Raw genomic sequence first — 17,960 nt, forward strand, 5'->3', positions numbered from 1 at the left:
AAATGCAGCCCTACTTTTATTTAGTTAATGAGAGAACATTATATATATCTGCAATCATACATATATGTTCAGTTCTTTGTTACGTGACAATAAATATTGTCAAAGTTTTTGAATCGTACTGAATTCATTTGATTTGACAGTCAGGTATTTAGTACATGCAGATGTTGATACAACTACTAGGCTACTTAAATATATATCACACTAAATAGTTAGACATTATGATCTTCCGGACCTTTGCTTCAAGAAATCTTCTCTATCTGTACCTCTTTAAATTTTTGTTGAATACCCCTGTCCTACAGAGTCAACAAAAACAAGTACACACACACACGTATAGCAGTATATTTTAAAAACAACAAACAGCATTGGTTTGGAAATATTCTTTTTCATTTTTAATATGAGAGCAGAAACAACTTGTATTGTAGTATTTTATTATCTGGTACTTTGATGGTTTTCCAAGATTGCAATAATTTTAAGACTGTCCAGTGAGTTCAGGTTTCCTCTTTTCAAAAATAGTACAAGAGCGAGTTTGTTTCTTCTCGTCATCAGGTAGAAAACGTCATGGAAACAGGATTACAGTAAAGTGGAGGAAATGAGAAAGGGGACAACCCTGTGACAGTAGGTAGAGAACGTCAGGGGAGTTAGCTTGTGTTAGCCTCATCGTGAACCTCAGAGCTGTTGGTCAGCAGGGAATCGAACCCTCTGCCTTTCTGAAAATCTCCTTCGCTAACTGACAGTAAAAGTTTCCCAGAGGGTCATGAAATTTGTCCCTCGTAGGAAACTGTACACGAGGCAAACAGACACAGTGTTTGCTGATGTTAGTAAAAACTGTTCTACTTTTAGCTTTCGCCATTACTGGCTAAATTAAAATGAAGTAAAAGATGGCAGTAAACATTTATTCATCATCATCATCGTCATCATCGTCGTCGCGTCATCATCATCATCGTCGTCATCGTCGTCGTCGTCATCATCATCATCGTCATCATCGTCGTCATCATCATCATCATCGTCATCATCGTCGTCGTCGTCATCGTCATCGTCATCGTCGTCGTCATCATCATCATCGTCGTCGTCATCATCTTCATCATCATCATCTGGGTCAATCTTTCCAGACAGAACATCGTCGACCCACTGCTCCAGCTCGTCAGCCGTGGGCATGTCGTCCTCGTCGTCCATTTCCAACCACACGCTGTCGGCCTGTCGAGGACGGACAGAGACAGTTTACGAAATGACCAAAGGACAAAATCAGTTCATACCACAACGTGTACGTGACTTTTTAGTTTGGTCCACGTCCCATCAGCTTACATGGAAGAGGCCGGGTTTATGCCCTTTAATGCAGCCAGCCACCAGGGGGCGATCGACGTGATTTGCTTATGGTTACTCACAGCTGCTACTTATGTTGATCTGAGAGCAGGCAGGATGCTGCAATGTCTCACTATCGCCCTTTGAGGTACAACATGGTATTGCAAGACAGGACAAGAAAGGGCTAGCTGGTTAGCATGCACATAAAACCAAAGTTTTGTATATTTTTTATTGTTTGAAAATAAAAAAACTTGCCCCTTTAACAATTTAAACTACAAATGTGTTAAAATGTAAAATATTTACTGACACAATTTTTTCTAAGTGTATACTTTTTGTTCTGGGTAGTACTCCGAACAAGTTTGCAGCATTTATTTAGTTTTGGGATTTATCGGGCGATGGATGGAGTTTGCTTACATCCTCAACATCAACGACACCGATCTGAGGAGCAGACAGGTCGATACCGAACGTCTTCTCCCAGTACGGCACCAGCTGAAAACGACAGAGACATCACATCAAATTATATAATATATGTTCTGATACCATTAGACATTAGCAGCAATTTTCAGCAGTGTTAATAAGTTGCCATATACGGGTTATGTTCGGGGGGGGGGGTTTCATACCAAGGGGAAGTTGTCGGGGTCGATCCAGATGATGCTGAGGTTTGGGTTGTCGGTGTTCTCACGTGCCACCTCCTTCAGGATTTCCAGGAATTCATAACCATCTAGAGAAAAGGTCAAAGGTCAGGTATATGGATGGGGGTGGGGGGGGGGTGCTTTGTGGATAAATCAGAGCTATGATTATAAATAAAGAATAAAACAAGTAACCAGGGTCATCCTCCTCAGCAAAGGCAACAATGTGCTCTCCATTAATGTCGTCCTCCTGTAAACAGAGAGACGGGGACATGTCCATTTCTTTAAATCAAGGTGAAATATGAATATTGTTGAATCTCTTTAATTACAGAGACGTCTCTTACCCAGATCTCGTACATGCTGTGAGGCTCCAGCTTCCTCAGAGTGGGCCTGAAGCATTAACATATTCAAATTTAAATGTTTCGCACTGAAATATTTAAACGATGATCTTATGTTTTTGCTAAATGTGGTGATAAGTTGTTTCGGCAGCACACCTGTCGTGCTGCTCGATGTAGTCCACGAGCTCGGACTCGATGTAGGGTTTCCCTGGAATGGTGACGGAATCCTCCATGAACGGCTCATAGAAATCAACTTCGTTCATCTTCAGCTTCAGCTTCTTGGCGATCTGAAGTCGCGTGAATCGAGAGGAGAAACAGAAAATATTAACATTTCAACAGAATTTATTTTTGCTCTATTGCTCTCCTTTGAAATTGAAAATAAAACAGTTCAAACCTTGGGGTCAAATGTGGCGTAGAACTTGACGAAGGGGTGGAACTCCTCGGCAGCATCATCGTACTCGATGAAGTCTGGATGGAGAACAGACAGAAGAATATAGAACTGAAGGAAATATTCATTGTAACTGATCTGAAGCTCGTCAACTTCCACCTACGAGGAGATTTCCCGCTCTTGAAGAAGCCGACCAGCTTGATGACCTCATCGATGTTGTGGAAGCCCTTCAGCTCGCGCTCGTTGTCGATGATCTCCACTGGTTCTTCGATCACCTGACCAGTGGATTAAATGGATTATTATACAGAACAATATCACTGCAGCTGCCCTGTGTAGAAATGTAATGACCACAGATTTCTTACATCATAGATGAACTCAACCAGGGTGTCTGAGGCCAGCTCGCCGTCGTACTCGATTATCTCGTTGTCGGCGAAGATGTAGATGCTCTCCACCTCGTCCAGACCTGAGGAGAGAAGAGTGTTTCATCAGAACGTTTCCTTATGCAGCCAATAGAATAAAATACAACCTAATATAATTCCTTTTATTGTCATAGGAGAATTAGGGAGCATTCACATAATCACAAAAATAAGAGAATATGAAATATATACTTTAACATGTACAGGTGTAAATTGAAAACATTATAGTAGCTTATTATTATAAATATAGCTTATTGGTTTAAGAATATATCAAGTAACATTGCAATTTATGTCAAATTAACTCTTTGGGCAGTGCTGCAAATTAATTAATATTTTCTTTTCCATACACAACACCAGCAAACAATATGTGGAAAGTTATAACACACACACACACACACACACACACACACACACACACACACACACACACACACACACACACACACACACACACACACACACACACACACACACACACACACACACACACGGCTGAAATATCTTTGGTGAACACTTGGGGGCAGCACTGTTTCACATGTTAATCCATTAGGCCTCAAGTCTTTTCTCAAATTTCAATCCCATATTTACAGTTACATTTTTGTCAAATTATTTTTAATAGCACATATACATTTGGATTCAGGTTCGTGCTCATCTCTTGTTTGGTCGATAATAATAACTGGGGACGATTGTGACGTCTGAGAATTGGGACAAATGAGGAGAATTTGCTGTTGTTGTTTGTCACTTGATCTGAGACATTCCGTGAAGGCAATTCTAGATTTTAAAGGAAAGAGATAATTTTAACTGAGCTAAAAAAAAAATCTTCAGTCTTACCCAACTTCTTGGCCACAGAAGAGTCCTTCTTTTCGTCCACCAGCCCGAATCCAATGTCCTCGTCGTCCAGCTCGGCCAGGACTTGGGCTGCGAGCTGCACAGAGAAACACACACGGAGAGAAAGTTCTATTTAGTTTCATACGAGTGCTGATTCTGCGTCTGACTCGTGTGCGGCCGTCTGATTCCCTAATCTCAGAACTCCAGTAAAAAGTTTCATTTACACAAGATAAATACACACTTGGCATTTCATCTCACTTTCAAGGCCTTAAAAGCAAAAGCTTTGGATTGCTGCCTTGCACTTTCTAAATCGGAGTGAAACCGAAGCCAACAATCGACAGCCCCCGTAAGCCGGCATGAGGGGAGCGTGGACAGCGGGGTCTCCAGACACCAGAAGAACAAGAGGGGCAGAACTTGAGCCAAATATGTGGCGGTGAAGAGACGCTGCGACAGGTGTGGTGGAGAGGGGCTCGCCCTATGGGAACATTCAGCCGCTGCACACATGCACATATACTGTAAATAAACTGTCTGCACACCGCATCTCTCATACTTGTATGTACAAATACACACAAACACTTGTTTCTTGTGTTGATTTCTTCTACGTGTTGTTGCTTATTCGCTCAGTTCAGCACCTTCGGGCCTTTGCACACAGACGCAGCAGCGTATGAAGCAGCCTTGCAGAGTGGACGACATTCAGAAGCAGCCAAATGCCTGAAAGCACCAGCACAGAGCGCTTTGTGCAGTAAGATGGAGGACGTGCTTCACAGGCAGCATCCATTCTGTTGGTCGGCAGAGTTTAGTTTCCTCAGGATCGTGGGAAATGTTCCACCTTCTTTTGCTTTAACCCAAATCAGGACAATAAGGACATTACTTCTCGCTCCGACATCTTTCTACTCATGCGGATACTTTCTGCTGAAGTTTGAGGCGAGAGGATCAATGCTAATTCTGCATATTCAAACATAAAATCTTATTTTATAAGTCCAGCGAGGGGGTTGTTCTACAAAGACATAGTGTGAGAGTGTGTTAACTTCTCAGTCCCTGTGTTTCCAGTCTTTATGCTAAGCTAAACTAGCCTAAGCTCGGGAGGAAGTGAACCGGCTCTAGCTTCAGAATAAAACGGCAAACAAACAAACAAACAAGTGCATTTAGCAGAATGTCAAACTGTTCCTTTAAGAAAGACGTTCCTGTGACCTTAGTGATATAACGTAAAGGTAAATGAAATTTTGCTTGTGTTTTGAACTTTTCATTAATTTCCCGGGGAATAATTCATGGATCTAGATTTTTTTTAAATGAGCCATATTTAACAGACTGATATTTATGAGTGTGTGTACTGTGGTGCTGGTTTAGTTCCTCATTGGGAACATTTTTGGAGCAGAACGTGATTCTAATTAAATTGTTCTCCCTTAATCTCGAGTTTATGAAGCGTAATTATTTTAATGTTTTGAGAATTCCATAAGAATTATCATTTTCTTCCATTTTTCTGGGACAACAGGAGTTTCAGAGACTAAAAACCACAGAAACAAATCAGCAGCGGCACAGGGATCAGGAGCCGAGCAGACACAGGGAGGCAGGCCGTGACATACCTGAAAGGTATTTGCTGCTTGTCTCGTGATAAACTGCAAGAAGAGGTAACGCTTTAGGGCAAAGCACAATACTCACAGCCTCCAGGTTTACAACAGAAGGGAGCGGCCTTCAGAGGAGACAAGACGGGTCCGAACGTAAACACAGAGAGGACAATTAAAGCCCCACACACACACACACACACACACACACGTTGAATTGATTTGATTTGATAGGAAGCGGTGCTCGTTAATCGATAGAAAAACACTGTAAATAAGCCAGAATTCACCATACACACTATAGACTGTAAATAAAACCCTCCCGCTATGCAGAAAAGAAGCCAAAATATCCCGGACACGAACGCTGCCGTCTTGCACCGTCTATGACATTTGGAGCCAGAGTCTGCGTAGTAGTGATCGGGGTTGAAGCCGCGGTATCAAGGTTTGCCGACACTTATCAAAATCAGAGACATGACAGAAACCAGCATTTTTGACATGTATTAACTTTTTTGTTTTGTCCACGTTGCCATGGAGGCGGCGGGATTCAAGACCTATACTGCAGCCAGCCACCAGGGGTCAATTGAGAGGCTTGAGCGTCACTTTTGGGAGCCATCATGTCGTCCATCTTTATTTACAGTCTATGATATACGGCTACGCACATGATTTCACAAAATCTGTATGTTGGTGAATAAATAAAAGACAAGCTCATATTTCACAACTTTCTGTTTCATTATTTTCACGATTAATTAGATTGAATATCAAATTGCTGAAGCGCAAACTTTTCCCCTGTATCCCCCGTCAGCACAGGCCACACTCGTACGAGTGGGGTATTTATAAGAGGAGAAGATTCGGGCTCTTGCAGAGGAGGTGGAAGCGAAGCAGGAGCAGCTATATAAGGTCGTGTGAGAAGCCTGTTGAGGAGCAGAACAGAGGCCCGAGATCCCTCACATATAGAAACGGGTGTGGAGAAGGCGGGGCTGATGGACGGCAGCAGACACCTGACACTTTACTGACATCCATCACGTCTGTCAGCCACGCTCATCAGTTTGGTCCTCGCTGAAAACCAACCTCTCCTCTCTGCTTCCTTCTCTTCCTCATTTTCCTTCCCATCCTCTGGATATTTTGTAAATCCTAACTCAGCCCCTGACGCCCGCTCACCCTCCTCATTCTGCTCCCTCGTTAACATCCGGTAGCCCGGCCGGTGCAGAGCCAAGTGAGAGGTCAGCAAGTCGCCGCTTGGCTCCATCACCCGAAGCCCAGTCACCGTGGGCTCGTCAGGTGACGCGATGCGAGGGCAGAGCGCCACGGTGAGTTGTCAGAAACGTGCTCTGGGTCCTCGCTGCACTTGGCATCGACTGATGAGCCGGGGGGAGGGTGGCAGGTTGGCAGCACAGCCGAGGGCTCGTATTTCTTGTAATGTAGACGTTGAAATACTTGCTGTGCACTGATCCTGGTTAGCCTAGCAACATGTAGCCTATTGGTTGCTGACTGGTGTTATTGCCACGGACCCAACACGTTTGTCTAAAATGCTCTCGGACCACCAGTCTCTGATCTCGCACATTGTAATTTTTATTAGCGACAGCGCCCTCTGCAGCCACAGGGGGGGGGGGGGAACCAGGTGTTCTCATGTGGACGCAGATATTTTGTCGTATCTCTTTGCATTCGATTGCACTGATGATCAACTCCTCCCTCTCCAGGGGTCGAGATCGTACCCACGCTGGGTCACAGGGAATTATTTCGAGACCTTTTCATTGTCATCACAAACAATTGGCTCTTTCTTTCCTGCTGCACAGTTCAGATATGAAAAACCTCTCAGACAAAGACCCAAATGAGAAAGCAGGAGTGTAATCACAGTGATTTGCAGGGAATCCATTCACACGTGCTTCACAGCTACAATGCGGCTGCATCCATGTCGTTCTAAACCTCTCTCATTTCACTTCATTAGCCGGAGCTCAAAGCAGGAAGCACTCTGAACCTGTTCATCACGGTGTCAGCGGCAGTGACACGCCGTCACCTCAGGAATCTGCAGGTGTTCTACTCTCACTGTGAACTGCACACACGGCAAGAGGAAGTGAACGAAGCTCAGCAGAGGTTCAATCAGGTGTTTGAGAGTCGGCTCCTCGTCACGTCTTCGTCGTTTAATTGATCCTATCGACACCACCACGTTTCCTTCTCTACACACAACCTCTTCAACCACGACGACGCCACAATATCTCGTTACCAAAACACGACATCACTTTCTCCTCTTCCCAGTAAAAAAGTACGTCTGACTTCACAATAATGATCTCAAATTAGAGCTGAATCGGTAAAAAGAGGGAAGATGAAAAGGTTTCCTGTGTGAGCGAGTGTCCTGGGATCTGTGCAAGATTAGAAGTTGAGCCAGCGTTTCCCCGTCAGCCAAAACGGTAAATTAGTAATGGCTGCTGTAACACATCAGGACGTTCTACACAGGGCTGTTACATAACACTGCGCCGGGGTGGGCATGAAAGATTCATACACACGAGCACTGACAACACTCTGACTCGCCCGCAGCTACTGGAACTGCACCAGTTTCATCTCAGATTTTTCAAAAGCTTCTTCAAAACGCCTGCTTTTAGAGATAAAATAAAGATTCCTCAAACTTGGAGTTTACAGTTTTCTGTTCCGTGGCACAACACGGCCTCATGGGAGACGTGTGAAATGTATGGTAAAGCTTCTAGAACTCTCACAGGCACACGAGCGGATTGGCTGCAGCGACTTGCGAGGGCAGAAGAGTCCGGGACCATCTGTGAATGACTCACTTTGACAGAAATAAGCCGCATTACAAACACGTCTCCGCTGATCGACCCTGGATCCTCCTGCATCGCTTGTTCTCGTCACGTTAAAGAGGCCGGGGCTCGAAGTGCTGGATGGAGCCGTGGGAGGTTTTCACATTTGATTTCATTACAAACATCTGCATTCACCGGTTGAGTCGTGTTTTTGGTTGTAACAAAAAAAGGTGCCACGAAGCAAAGGTGTGTTAATAAAGATCAGTTAGCAAGCGTGCACAGTCACAACTAAATATTTTGATATGTTATTTATTCCTAAAAGTGAAGCCAAAATGTCTGGATCGCCCCCTAATGGCTGGCTCATATACACCGCCTCCTCCATGTAAGCAGATGGGACATGAAACAAACTTAAAAGGTAAACTACAACAGTCTATTGCAGCTTCATTCATATTTCCTCCAGCATCTATAATATCCATCTATGATATAGACAGATTTTAAATCGTCCCCTTTTTTCTGTCAGAAAAAGGTGAAATCGTAATAATCTCGTCAACTTCGTCGATATTCATATCTATTCTTCTCCGGATTATTTCCCTTCACGGAGATACAGCCACGGAGCTGAGGGGACGGGCGGATGGTAAATTTAGCGTGACAGAAACAGCATGCGAGCTCTCGGGAACTATTTTGGACGGGAGACGCTGACAGGTCCGTCGATGAGCTGTAAAGTCTGCAGACATGTACAAGAACCCCCGCCTCAGCTAATATTCAACCACCGGTGGTCTTTGTGGACATTTGATCCAAGTTATGCCCTGAAATCGCTTTGACTTAGTTTTTTTTTTCCTATTTCATGTATTAAAATAATCTAATTTCTGCATCTGCTGCACATTTGTATGTCAATGTTTCTGGTCTGTTTTTCTTTATAAACATTTTTTTTATAGAAAAGCAGTAAAAGAAAGTAACCCTGATGATGTCACTGTGATGTCATCAAGTATTTATCTACAATGACACCTCCAGTATTAACATAATGTGTTGCATCATGGGTAATGTAGGATTCTGTAGTTTCTCTAGCTTGGAACTAAATACCTCAGCCTCTACTTTTGCAGTTTTGAATAATACAATAATAATTAAATATATACAAATTAGATTATATGCAAAAGCCCAACTTTTGTATGAAAAGGCAAAAGGCTTGTACATATTTTGAATATTTTTATTGTAAATAGTATTTCTACTTTCTTATTTCAATTCTTATAACATTTTGTCCTTGTGCTGCTGTGTCGATTCGGAATTTCTGCTACAGAGGATCAATAAAGGTAAAACTCATGTTATCTTAATATTTCACTTTAATCTTTCGGACCCGAACCCGATGTTTTCTCGATCTCAAGCACGTGCAGCGTAAAAACAAAACAAGCAGAGCCGAGCCCACGTGACCGAACCCGACGGGAACATGAATTTCAGATAAAACACCTGTGAACCGAGCCCATGGATCATATTCCACTGTGAACACTCAGTTCTTACACATTAGTCACCACAGAGATGCACATGTCATTAATGTGATTCAAAGGTGAAGTTATATTTGGGATAATTCAACACCATCAAATGGAGCATTTAACACATCTCAGATCATCCATATTGTGACACTATACGTTTCAACGACAGCTGAGCCTCCATTCTTAATCCTCCACAAACAACAGGTGGGTTCTGACTCGGAGGAAAGTGGACGAGGCGGAACGCAAACAAACGTCTTCACCCATCAGCGCCGAGGAGACGCCGTCATCATCGCGGAGGAAGAGCGAGGACACCTCATCTAACTCCTGTCACGGCTAATGACATCACATGGGACCAATTGGGTCTTAATTTAGAGTCTTTCACACCCTTAATTGGGGGACGGAGGAGGAAAGGTAAGAGGAGCTCTATCAACGACGTGGCTCCCACACAGTTTGACATCAGTGTCACTAAATGTTAATTATCCAGCGCTGCTTAAGTTCCTCCCCCGGGGAGGTTATGTTTTCACCCCTGTTCGTTTTGTTACGAGAAAACTGTTCGACCCATTTCCAGGAAATCTTGAGGAAGTGGAGACATCGGGAAGAACTTATCACATTTTAGTAAAGATCCAGGTCAGGGGGTGGTTCCAGGAATAGTTTTTATCTTTGTTTAAGGTTACACCAACGGAAAATGGAGGCGAATAAAACGTTTGCTTCCTGTGGCGAGGCAACAGCATCGAATCCTGGGAGAGGCCAAGTGTCTTGAAGCTGACGGATCTGCAGGTCACCAAGAGTCCGCAGAGACTCGGCCCGTTGGCCCAGCCTGAGCCAAGATAACTGGAGGTAATCAGATCCGAACCCACTTGTGCATTCAGGACAAAGGGCGTCAGCGTCCGTGGCTTCAAGTCAGAGTCAATAATAGTCGTCTGGCAGCCGCAGGTTCACAGGTCGTCGTGTCGGATCGAAGAAACCGGGAGTTTTTAAGGTTTTCAACGGGGACTCTCTCTCTTTTGTTATATTGCTATGGATGAAAATTATTTACGTTTGTAATAGACTTTTTAATTTAATTAATTTGAATTCAGTTGTTTTGATTCTTATAGCAGAATCAAGCAGCTTATTGATTCAGCCGTCTGAGACTTGTTGCCTAAAACAAACCTCATACAACATCCTCTCTCTCTCTCTCTCTCTCTCTCTCTCTCTCTCTCTCTCTACCATTAAAAATGCAGGCATGAAATTTATTGTGCCGGTGAAACGAGGAGGGCTCCGACATGTCTAGCTATCGGTTACCACGGCAACAGTCTGACCTTTTCCCGGGTCTCCGAGTAGACGGACGGAGATTAGACGAGATTCTCAAACCGTGAAGATTTCCTGAGAGACACGTGTTCACACAGCTTGTGTCCACCTCCGTCACCTTTCTCTGTTAGCAAGAGAATTCTATTTAAACTGGCGGATAAATCAGAGAAACATCCTCGGTGCGTCTTCTCCATTAGCGCGTCGCTTACACTCTTTAAATGGACGCTCACGTTTCTCTACAGGAGTCTTATAGCGACATATACATCAATGAATTCAGCTTCTTTTACCGTTCAAGTCACTTTAATGCAGTTTCTGAAATCTAGAGTTTCAGAACGCCAGCCTCTGCAGGATGAGACGTTTGGTTTGGTTGAAGACCTCATATATCCCATGAACAATATGCACTAACAAAATAATCGTTTTCAGATTGTCACGATGAGGTAGGGAGGGTTTGGTTCGATGTGGGGCCCCACCCCCCCCAGGTCCCTTTTTTATACCTGGGGCCACCAAAGTCAGTTGAAACGCTCCTGCTGTCTTTATTTGACTCTAACTTTATCATCAGCTTCACCACTGACTGCATTCGAGAGCAAACGATTTAAATAAATTGGGCCGTGGTATTTGAACGGTAAATCTATCAATTAGAAAACAAACTGCAATCGACCGCGCTGCCATGCACTTCAACGTGTGCACGTGTGTGAGTCGTTAGAAGCTCCCCTGAGAGCCGCTGGGAAATTCAAACACCACTAGGATAAATAAAATAAAGAACAAATATAAATGGTTAAATAAATAAATAAATGCCTAAACACACAATTGAATAAATAAAAGAATAAATGCAGTTCGATTAAAAAGGCTCTTCCTGTATTCCCATATTCCTTATTTCTGCATTTATTTAATGAAGTATTTATATATCTCTAAAATAAACAAGATCAAATTAAGTGAAAGCTGTATAAGCCCATGGACGTATTGTGATACAGTGTGGCTCTGCTCAGTTTACTGGATGTCACACAGGGTGACATAGCAACCCTGTGTGTGTGTGTGTGTGTGTGTTGATGAAAGAGTGCGTTGAGTAAAAAGATCGCTGCAATCTGAGCCGTGCAGTGATTGATGAGCGAGAGCATTTACAGTTTGTTAAAGGTCAGAGGTCAAACAGAAACAGTCTTAAAGTACATGACGGATCGTATCCGGTCCAAGCTTTGAACAAAAGGTAGTTAAGCTTTTATTCCCCGAGCGCTGCACCTTAATAATTCATGCTCCCTGATTCAGAGGTGGTAATGACCAGCTATTTTAAGCATCCCCCTCTGAACACCTCCAGTGCTCTCTCCCGATTGGCTGGACGGCCTCAACTGGCAGGAAGTGGGTGAGACAAGTGAGAGTCGAGCGGTGGATCTGCTCCAGGAAGCATCGCTCTCTGAGGCCAAGAAGCTCCCCTTGGCAGCGCTGATCTGAAATTGATCAGATCCAATGACTTGTGTGTGTAAATGATGGTTTAGGGCTTCGGCTGCTCTCGCTGGGGGGTGTGGTGAAAGGGAACAGAGGTGAGGTACGGCCCCTAAACTCTCCGTCCGTCCCACGAGGGCCGTTAGCCTCCTGCTAAGCACGCAGCGCTGTGCTGGGCTATTTACAGAGGTGACTTACGCAGGCCCGTGTCAGCGACACTCTGTAAGAAGACACTGTGGATCTGACAGGACGCGGTGCTGTGGACACGCCGGCTGACAGTGCGGCCCAGGTGCTTCGCCTGCAGGCCCGAGTCCTACAGGTTTAATAGAGACTCCAGAAAAGACGCACAGTGCATCTGTTGAGTGCAGCAGACTAAGAGAAAGTGCCTGGCTCAAAGGCACCTCAGCTTCTGGAAGAGAAATATTTGCTTGTTGTCCAGAATCTAACTGTGGATTAAACGGAGCTATAAATGATCATGCATCACATCCGGGGACAAAATCAACAGAACAACTCTCTTGTGCTTTTCAGACAGACACTAAAATCCAGATATTTTCCTGACAGGCTCGTAGTAAAATGTCTGAGAAATGTCCAAATAAGCTGATGAGACAATGCAGCAGCAAGAATAAAATCAGCTCGTGTGCACATTGACAATGTTTCCAACACGAAACTGGAAGAATGCAAACGTAACAACAAGAGAAGAAACACCACCTTCAACCAGAGGCCCTCCTGAGAGAGAAGGTTCTAAAGCCCAGTCTGGGTCTTTGACTATGAACCTTCAGGGGAAATTTTATTAATTTAGTTACTGTCCAAGGTTTCTAAACGCATCCAACATCTATACAACGTATCCTTTAAGCAACATTGGGCGAGAGGCAGGACGCCCCCTGGCCAGGTTTCTTATTTAGTTTGAACTGCATGCTAACGTGGTGCTAAATGTCTTAGCATGTTTGATACACATCAACCAGGCCAGAGGTTGTGTTAGCAAACGTTTCTATATCCACACTGGAGTGAATTCAGACACATACGATTCGGACACCAAAGCCCCGAGTTTTCAAATTACTTTTGCAGGATGCCTCACCCGAAATCCACGAATCCGTCAACGTGACACCTGCTCTCTTCCTCCTCACCTGCCCACAGCAGTTATCCTCCTCACCTGGAACCCTCATAGCAAAAGCCACGTCTGCATCCAGGGATCCCCAACCGGAGCCAAAAGGATCCATGTGAAACGCTTCCCTTCCCCTCCTCCTCCCCACTATGACCCTTTCCCCCACATAGGCAACAGATCCATCCTGTGTCATGCTTTGGCGTGGGACCCACCTCCAACGCCAGCTCCTCTATCTGAAACTGCTTCATGGCGCTGCGGTTCCCGTCCACGTTTTTGTGGTAGTAGATCACCATCACGTCGTACTTCTTCATGACGGACTTGTAGTTCTTCGAGCTGAGGGCATGGACGCGGTCCTTGCCATCATACTTGGGGATCTCTAAGCCTTTGTTGCCCCAGGACAGGGCCCCCAAAGAGAGGAAGACCCCCAGAAACACCCAGCCCCACTTCATGGCTATCGTCACCGTGGTCAGAAGACTTCCTCTTCTCAGAGCCGTTACTATCGACGTGGGGTCGGAGGTGGAAGAAAAACACACCTGAAGGTTTTTACGTCGTTCCTAACACTAGCTGGTGTCAACACGGGAGAGTTAGGAACCACTTCCTGACCCCACCGGCTAGAGAAGAGCCGCTCTGACGGGGACCCCCTCCTTTTAAAAGAGCCACACGTGGTTTACGCCCACAGAAAGAGGAGGGGCCCTTGTTGGGGCCGCGAGACACTGATCCCACTCGTCCAGGAGCCGCGATGGAGGGGCTGCCAAAAAAGCCGGGCGCACCCTGAGGGGAGGGGGCTCAGGGAAATAGCAGAGGGGTGGTAACGTGGGAGGAGTCAGCCTCGGGTCACAGCTGCTTGAAGCAGTGGCTATGAAAAGGGACGGCGGTTGCGTCGGGTGTTCGGGGAGCTCCAGATACCAGCTCAGTGTCTTGGAGGACAGAAGGTATGGATGGATGTACGGACGAGAGCCGGAGGAAAGAAGAGCTCCAGGATGCCATTCCCATATTAAGTTTTGCCGAGGAGCCGGACTCTCGCTAAAAATAAGGCCTGAGCGAGACGAACGCTGTGGACAAGATGGCGTCCGTGCACGTAGGGTCAGAGGGTGTCCTGCAAGCACTGATGAGTCTAAGTTCCAATTCAAAATGCATGACAATGAAAAACATTTGGTTTTACAAAAAGTTACACTATCAGTAATAATAATAATATAGGATATTTCTAACTGATTGTGTTTTTATGTACAGTTCATTCATAAAATGTTCACTTTACACCAGTACTACGAGTAGTAGGGACATTTAGAGGGAAAACTAAATCTAAGGCTTAAAAAACTCGAAATATTGCAAGTAAAAAGTTGTACTTTTACATGAGTAAAGTGGAAATATTACATGAATTTTTTATTTTGAATAAAGTGGGTGAGGCATATTCGGTTGTCATGGAAACCGTTTACTTGTCACATGACACAAGCACGTAGGAAAAACTCCAAACCACTTTTCATATTTAAATGTTTTTTGTACACTTTTGAATTTGAGCCTTATTTGTTGTTTTTCATGACTTTATTTTACACTGAAGACTCAAATCCATCAACAGATTTAATTTGCTGTTTGAGGGAACATTGGCTCATTTTATACGTCACTCATCTGCTTCTCCGGAAATACATGCGCCTGGATTTTATTTTGAAAGAGCTGATGTGAGTGGAGAAAGGAAACATGGGATGAGGGAGAAAGAGAGATGTAAGCAGAGGAGCGAGATCATCTCAGATATTAGTTTACAACGGGGAAGGGGAGAGGGAGACTATTAATAACAGTGTGTAACATGATCAGGCCTCTCCTCTGCCAACATGGACGGTCAGACAGCGTGTGGGTGAGGGGCATCATGGGGGGGGGGGGAGAGTTCTACCATAGAAACACATGGGGAGTATAATACAAGACATAAATCGAGTGCTGGTGTGTTTATGTTTCTCAACTACTTTAATTTAGCTTAAATTATAAATCATGAAATAAAATCAAAACCTGTGTAAAAGGTTATTGAAGTTAAAACAAAAGTCTCCCTCAATCCAAACGAAGTGCACAAGGGAGAGTTACAAAGGTTTTATTTATTTCCTTTTTCATGCGTCACTGGAGAGCGACTGAAAAGCTTTGAGCCACGTTTATCATCTTTTATTACAGCGACTGGTGCCGTGATGGAACTCCGCAGCAGGATGTGACATCAGAGCTCATGTTCAGGGAGAAACCAGCCGACAGACAGCTGCTAACATCTGTCATCAGGGAGGACAACACACGGCGAGGCCACATTCATGATCCAGAGCAACCGCTGACACTGCAGTTTCCATTTAACATCTAAATCTGTGTGTGTAGATGTGTGTGACCTCCCAACTGTTGCACCTCTGAGGCCAACAGCGCCCCCCTCTGGCAGTGGCACCAATGACCCTCACTCTAAGTACAAGTCCATCTCCTCCATCTCATCGCTCCGTCGCCCTCTTCTCAAACCGGCTCGAGGAAGACAAGCAACAAACAAGCATCCGTGTGGCTTGTGGCGAGGTTGTTGCTACGGCAACTGGAAGGTTGACTCAAACAGCACACACACACACACACAGACACACACAAAGACACACACTCCTCTCCCCACTCCATCTCACGAGGCCAAATTGAAATGAAAGTGAGTAAAGTCCATCCATCAGTCCCAGTTATTGCGGTTTCATTTTTATATTTTTCCTGCACAGGATGAAAGGACACATGTTGGTCTCGTCTCTTTATTGAACAACTGCTTCATTCAGATGTCGGTTATTACAGCACAGACTTCATTGGGCCTCGGAGCCGTCTCCTCCACCTGAGTCGGGTGTTGATGAGATCTAAGGTCTCCACCACAGGAGGAGGAGACGGGGAGTGAAGGTGCAAGGTGTGATGGGGAAAGGAGACAAATTAGGAGAAAGGAAGCGAAGGACTGAGACGAGGGGGGGGAAATCACAAAAAGAGAAGCGAGGAAGCTTGAGGGAGAGGAGGTCAAGAAAGGAGATAAAGGAGAAGAAAACAGGAAACTGTGCCGCTGTGACTTGTAATTAGTTTGTAATGAATGTGTTTAATAAGTGCAGGGTAATTACCGGGGATGATGAGGGGGCCGAGCTCCAAGAATCAACACAATAGTGTAAAACGAGAACGCAGAATTCCTCAGGTTTATATTTCTGCTTGTTTCATGACTATCTGAGAGCCAGTGGACTAGAAGTTCATCTCGAGCTGAGGCCACGTAGTCCCCGTCAGGAAACGTCAATATGAAGATCGTCTCTGACAGTTGGCTGATGACTGGAGGACGAGATGTTGCTTAGTAACCGCAAAAACCTGACAGACTGATGGAGCTTCTGAACAGTTGGCTTGTGTAGGATGTGTATACGTGCTGTAGTGTGAGTGTGTGTGTGTGTGTAGCCTCCATGTCTGTAAAATCTGTGAACCAAGGATGTGGAAAGAGACGGGGACGGAAAATATTCACATCTGAGGCCTGGTTCAGGGTTTCAACCTTTAAATCAGATTAACTATTTCATCCTTAGACGGTTTATAAAGATGGACGACATGTCTCCACTACTCCCGTTGTACAAAAATGAAGCTAAAATATTTAACGTGTACATTGACTTTTGTTTGGTCCCATCTGCTAACATGGAAGAGGTTTATGACCTATACAGCATTCAGCCACCAGGGGGCAATCGAGACATTTTGGCTTTGCTCTAGGGAGCTCTAATGTCATCCATCTTTCTACAGCCTGCAGACTATGGGTGAAACCATGAGGCCACTGAAACCGTGATGTGGTCCCTGAGCTCCAGAGGACATGTTCAACTTTTCCATCAGTCACAAAGCACATCAGCCATTTTGTGTTGTGATTAACGAGCTGCGATCTAAACCTCCGCAGGATTCTGAGCGACACTAACTGCGATGACCCTTTTAGGCCGTAATTGGAGATTGTAATTGTGCCCTGGCTAACGGGCCTTGTGGGGATGGTCTAATTAAGAAACTGCTGGTAATGGAGCCCAGTTACCGTCGTATGGACGTGTGACCCCCGACCGGGCTTAATGCAGCATGTCTGACATCAGGGGAATGGGGGAACAGGACGACGGACATGTGGGAGAAATAATCAAATCGGACCTTTACTCTCTCCGTCTAAAACTGATCATCTCTACGTTTTTGGGGGGGGGGATATTAAATAAAACACAAAAATAAAAGATAGAAGAGAAACAATTCTATGAATTTACTTCCAGCTGCTAATTACAAAACGGCTGATAACAAGAAGAGAAACTCCAGACGATCCTGAGTGAGGAACACATGTTGTGACACGGCACAAGAGTTAATTCAGTCGTCAGATCGTAACTGACGAACAGCAGTGAAGAGTCACGACTCTACCCCCCCCACTCGGAGCAGGCCGCAGCATTTCAGGAGGAGGGCGAACGAAGACATCAAACACTCAAGTCACCCTGAGAAGAT

At 44.8% G+C, this 17,960-nt stretch overlaps 1 protein-coding gene and 1 long non-coding RNA gene across 2 annotated transcripts; one reads left to right on the plus strand and one right to left on the minus strand.

Moving 5' to 3' along the window:
* Positions 1–323: 323 nt before the first annotated feature.
* casq1b (calsequestrin 1b) lies at positions 324–14,139 on the minus strand. The gene is given in 12 exon segments (XM_035148588.2): positions 324–927; positions 930–1,194; positions 1,714–1,788; positions 1,920–2,020; positions 2,124–2,178; positions 2,273–2,318; positions 2,423–2,553; positions 2,661–2,734; positions 2,818–2,929; positions 3,017–3,117; positions 3,902–3,995; positions 13,724–14,139. Coding segments are annotated over 12 exon segments (1,326 nt in total). The 5' UTR covers positions 13,961–14,139; the 3' UTR covers positions 324–892.
* A 170-nt stretch (positions 14,140–14,309) lies between these two features.
* LOC118102433 lies at positions 14,310–16,179 on the plus strand. The gene is made up of 2 exons (XR_004694682.2): positions 14,310–14,589; positions 15,663–16,179. It is a non-coding gene; the product is annotated as an uncharacterized LOC118102433 (long non-coding RNA).
* The last annotated feature ends 1,781 nt before the right edge of the window (positions 16,180–17,960 follow it).

This window comes from Hippoglossus stenolepis, chromosome 23 (genome assembly GCF_022539355.2).
Source record: "Hippoglossus stenolepis isolate QCI-W04-F060 chromosome 23, HSTE1.2, whole genome shotgun sequence".
In the NCBI taxonomy this organism is placed as follows: Eukaryota; Metazoa; Chordata; class Actinopteri; order Pleuronectiformes; family Pleuronectidae; genus Hippoglossus; species Hippoglossus stenolepis.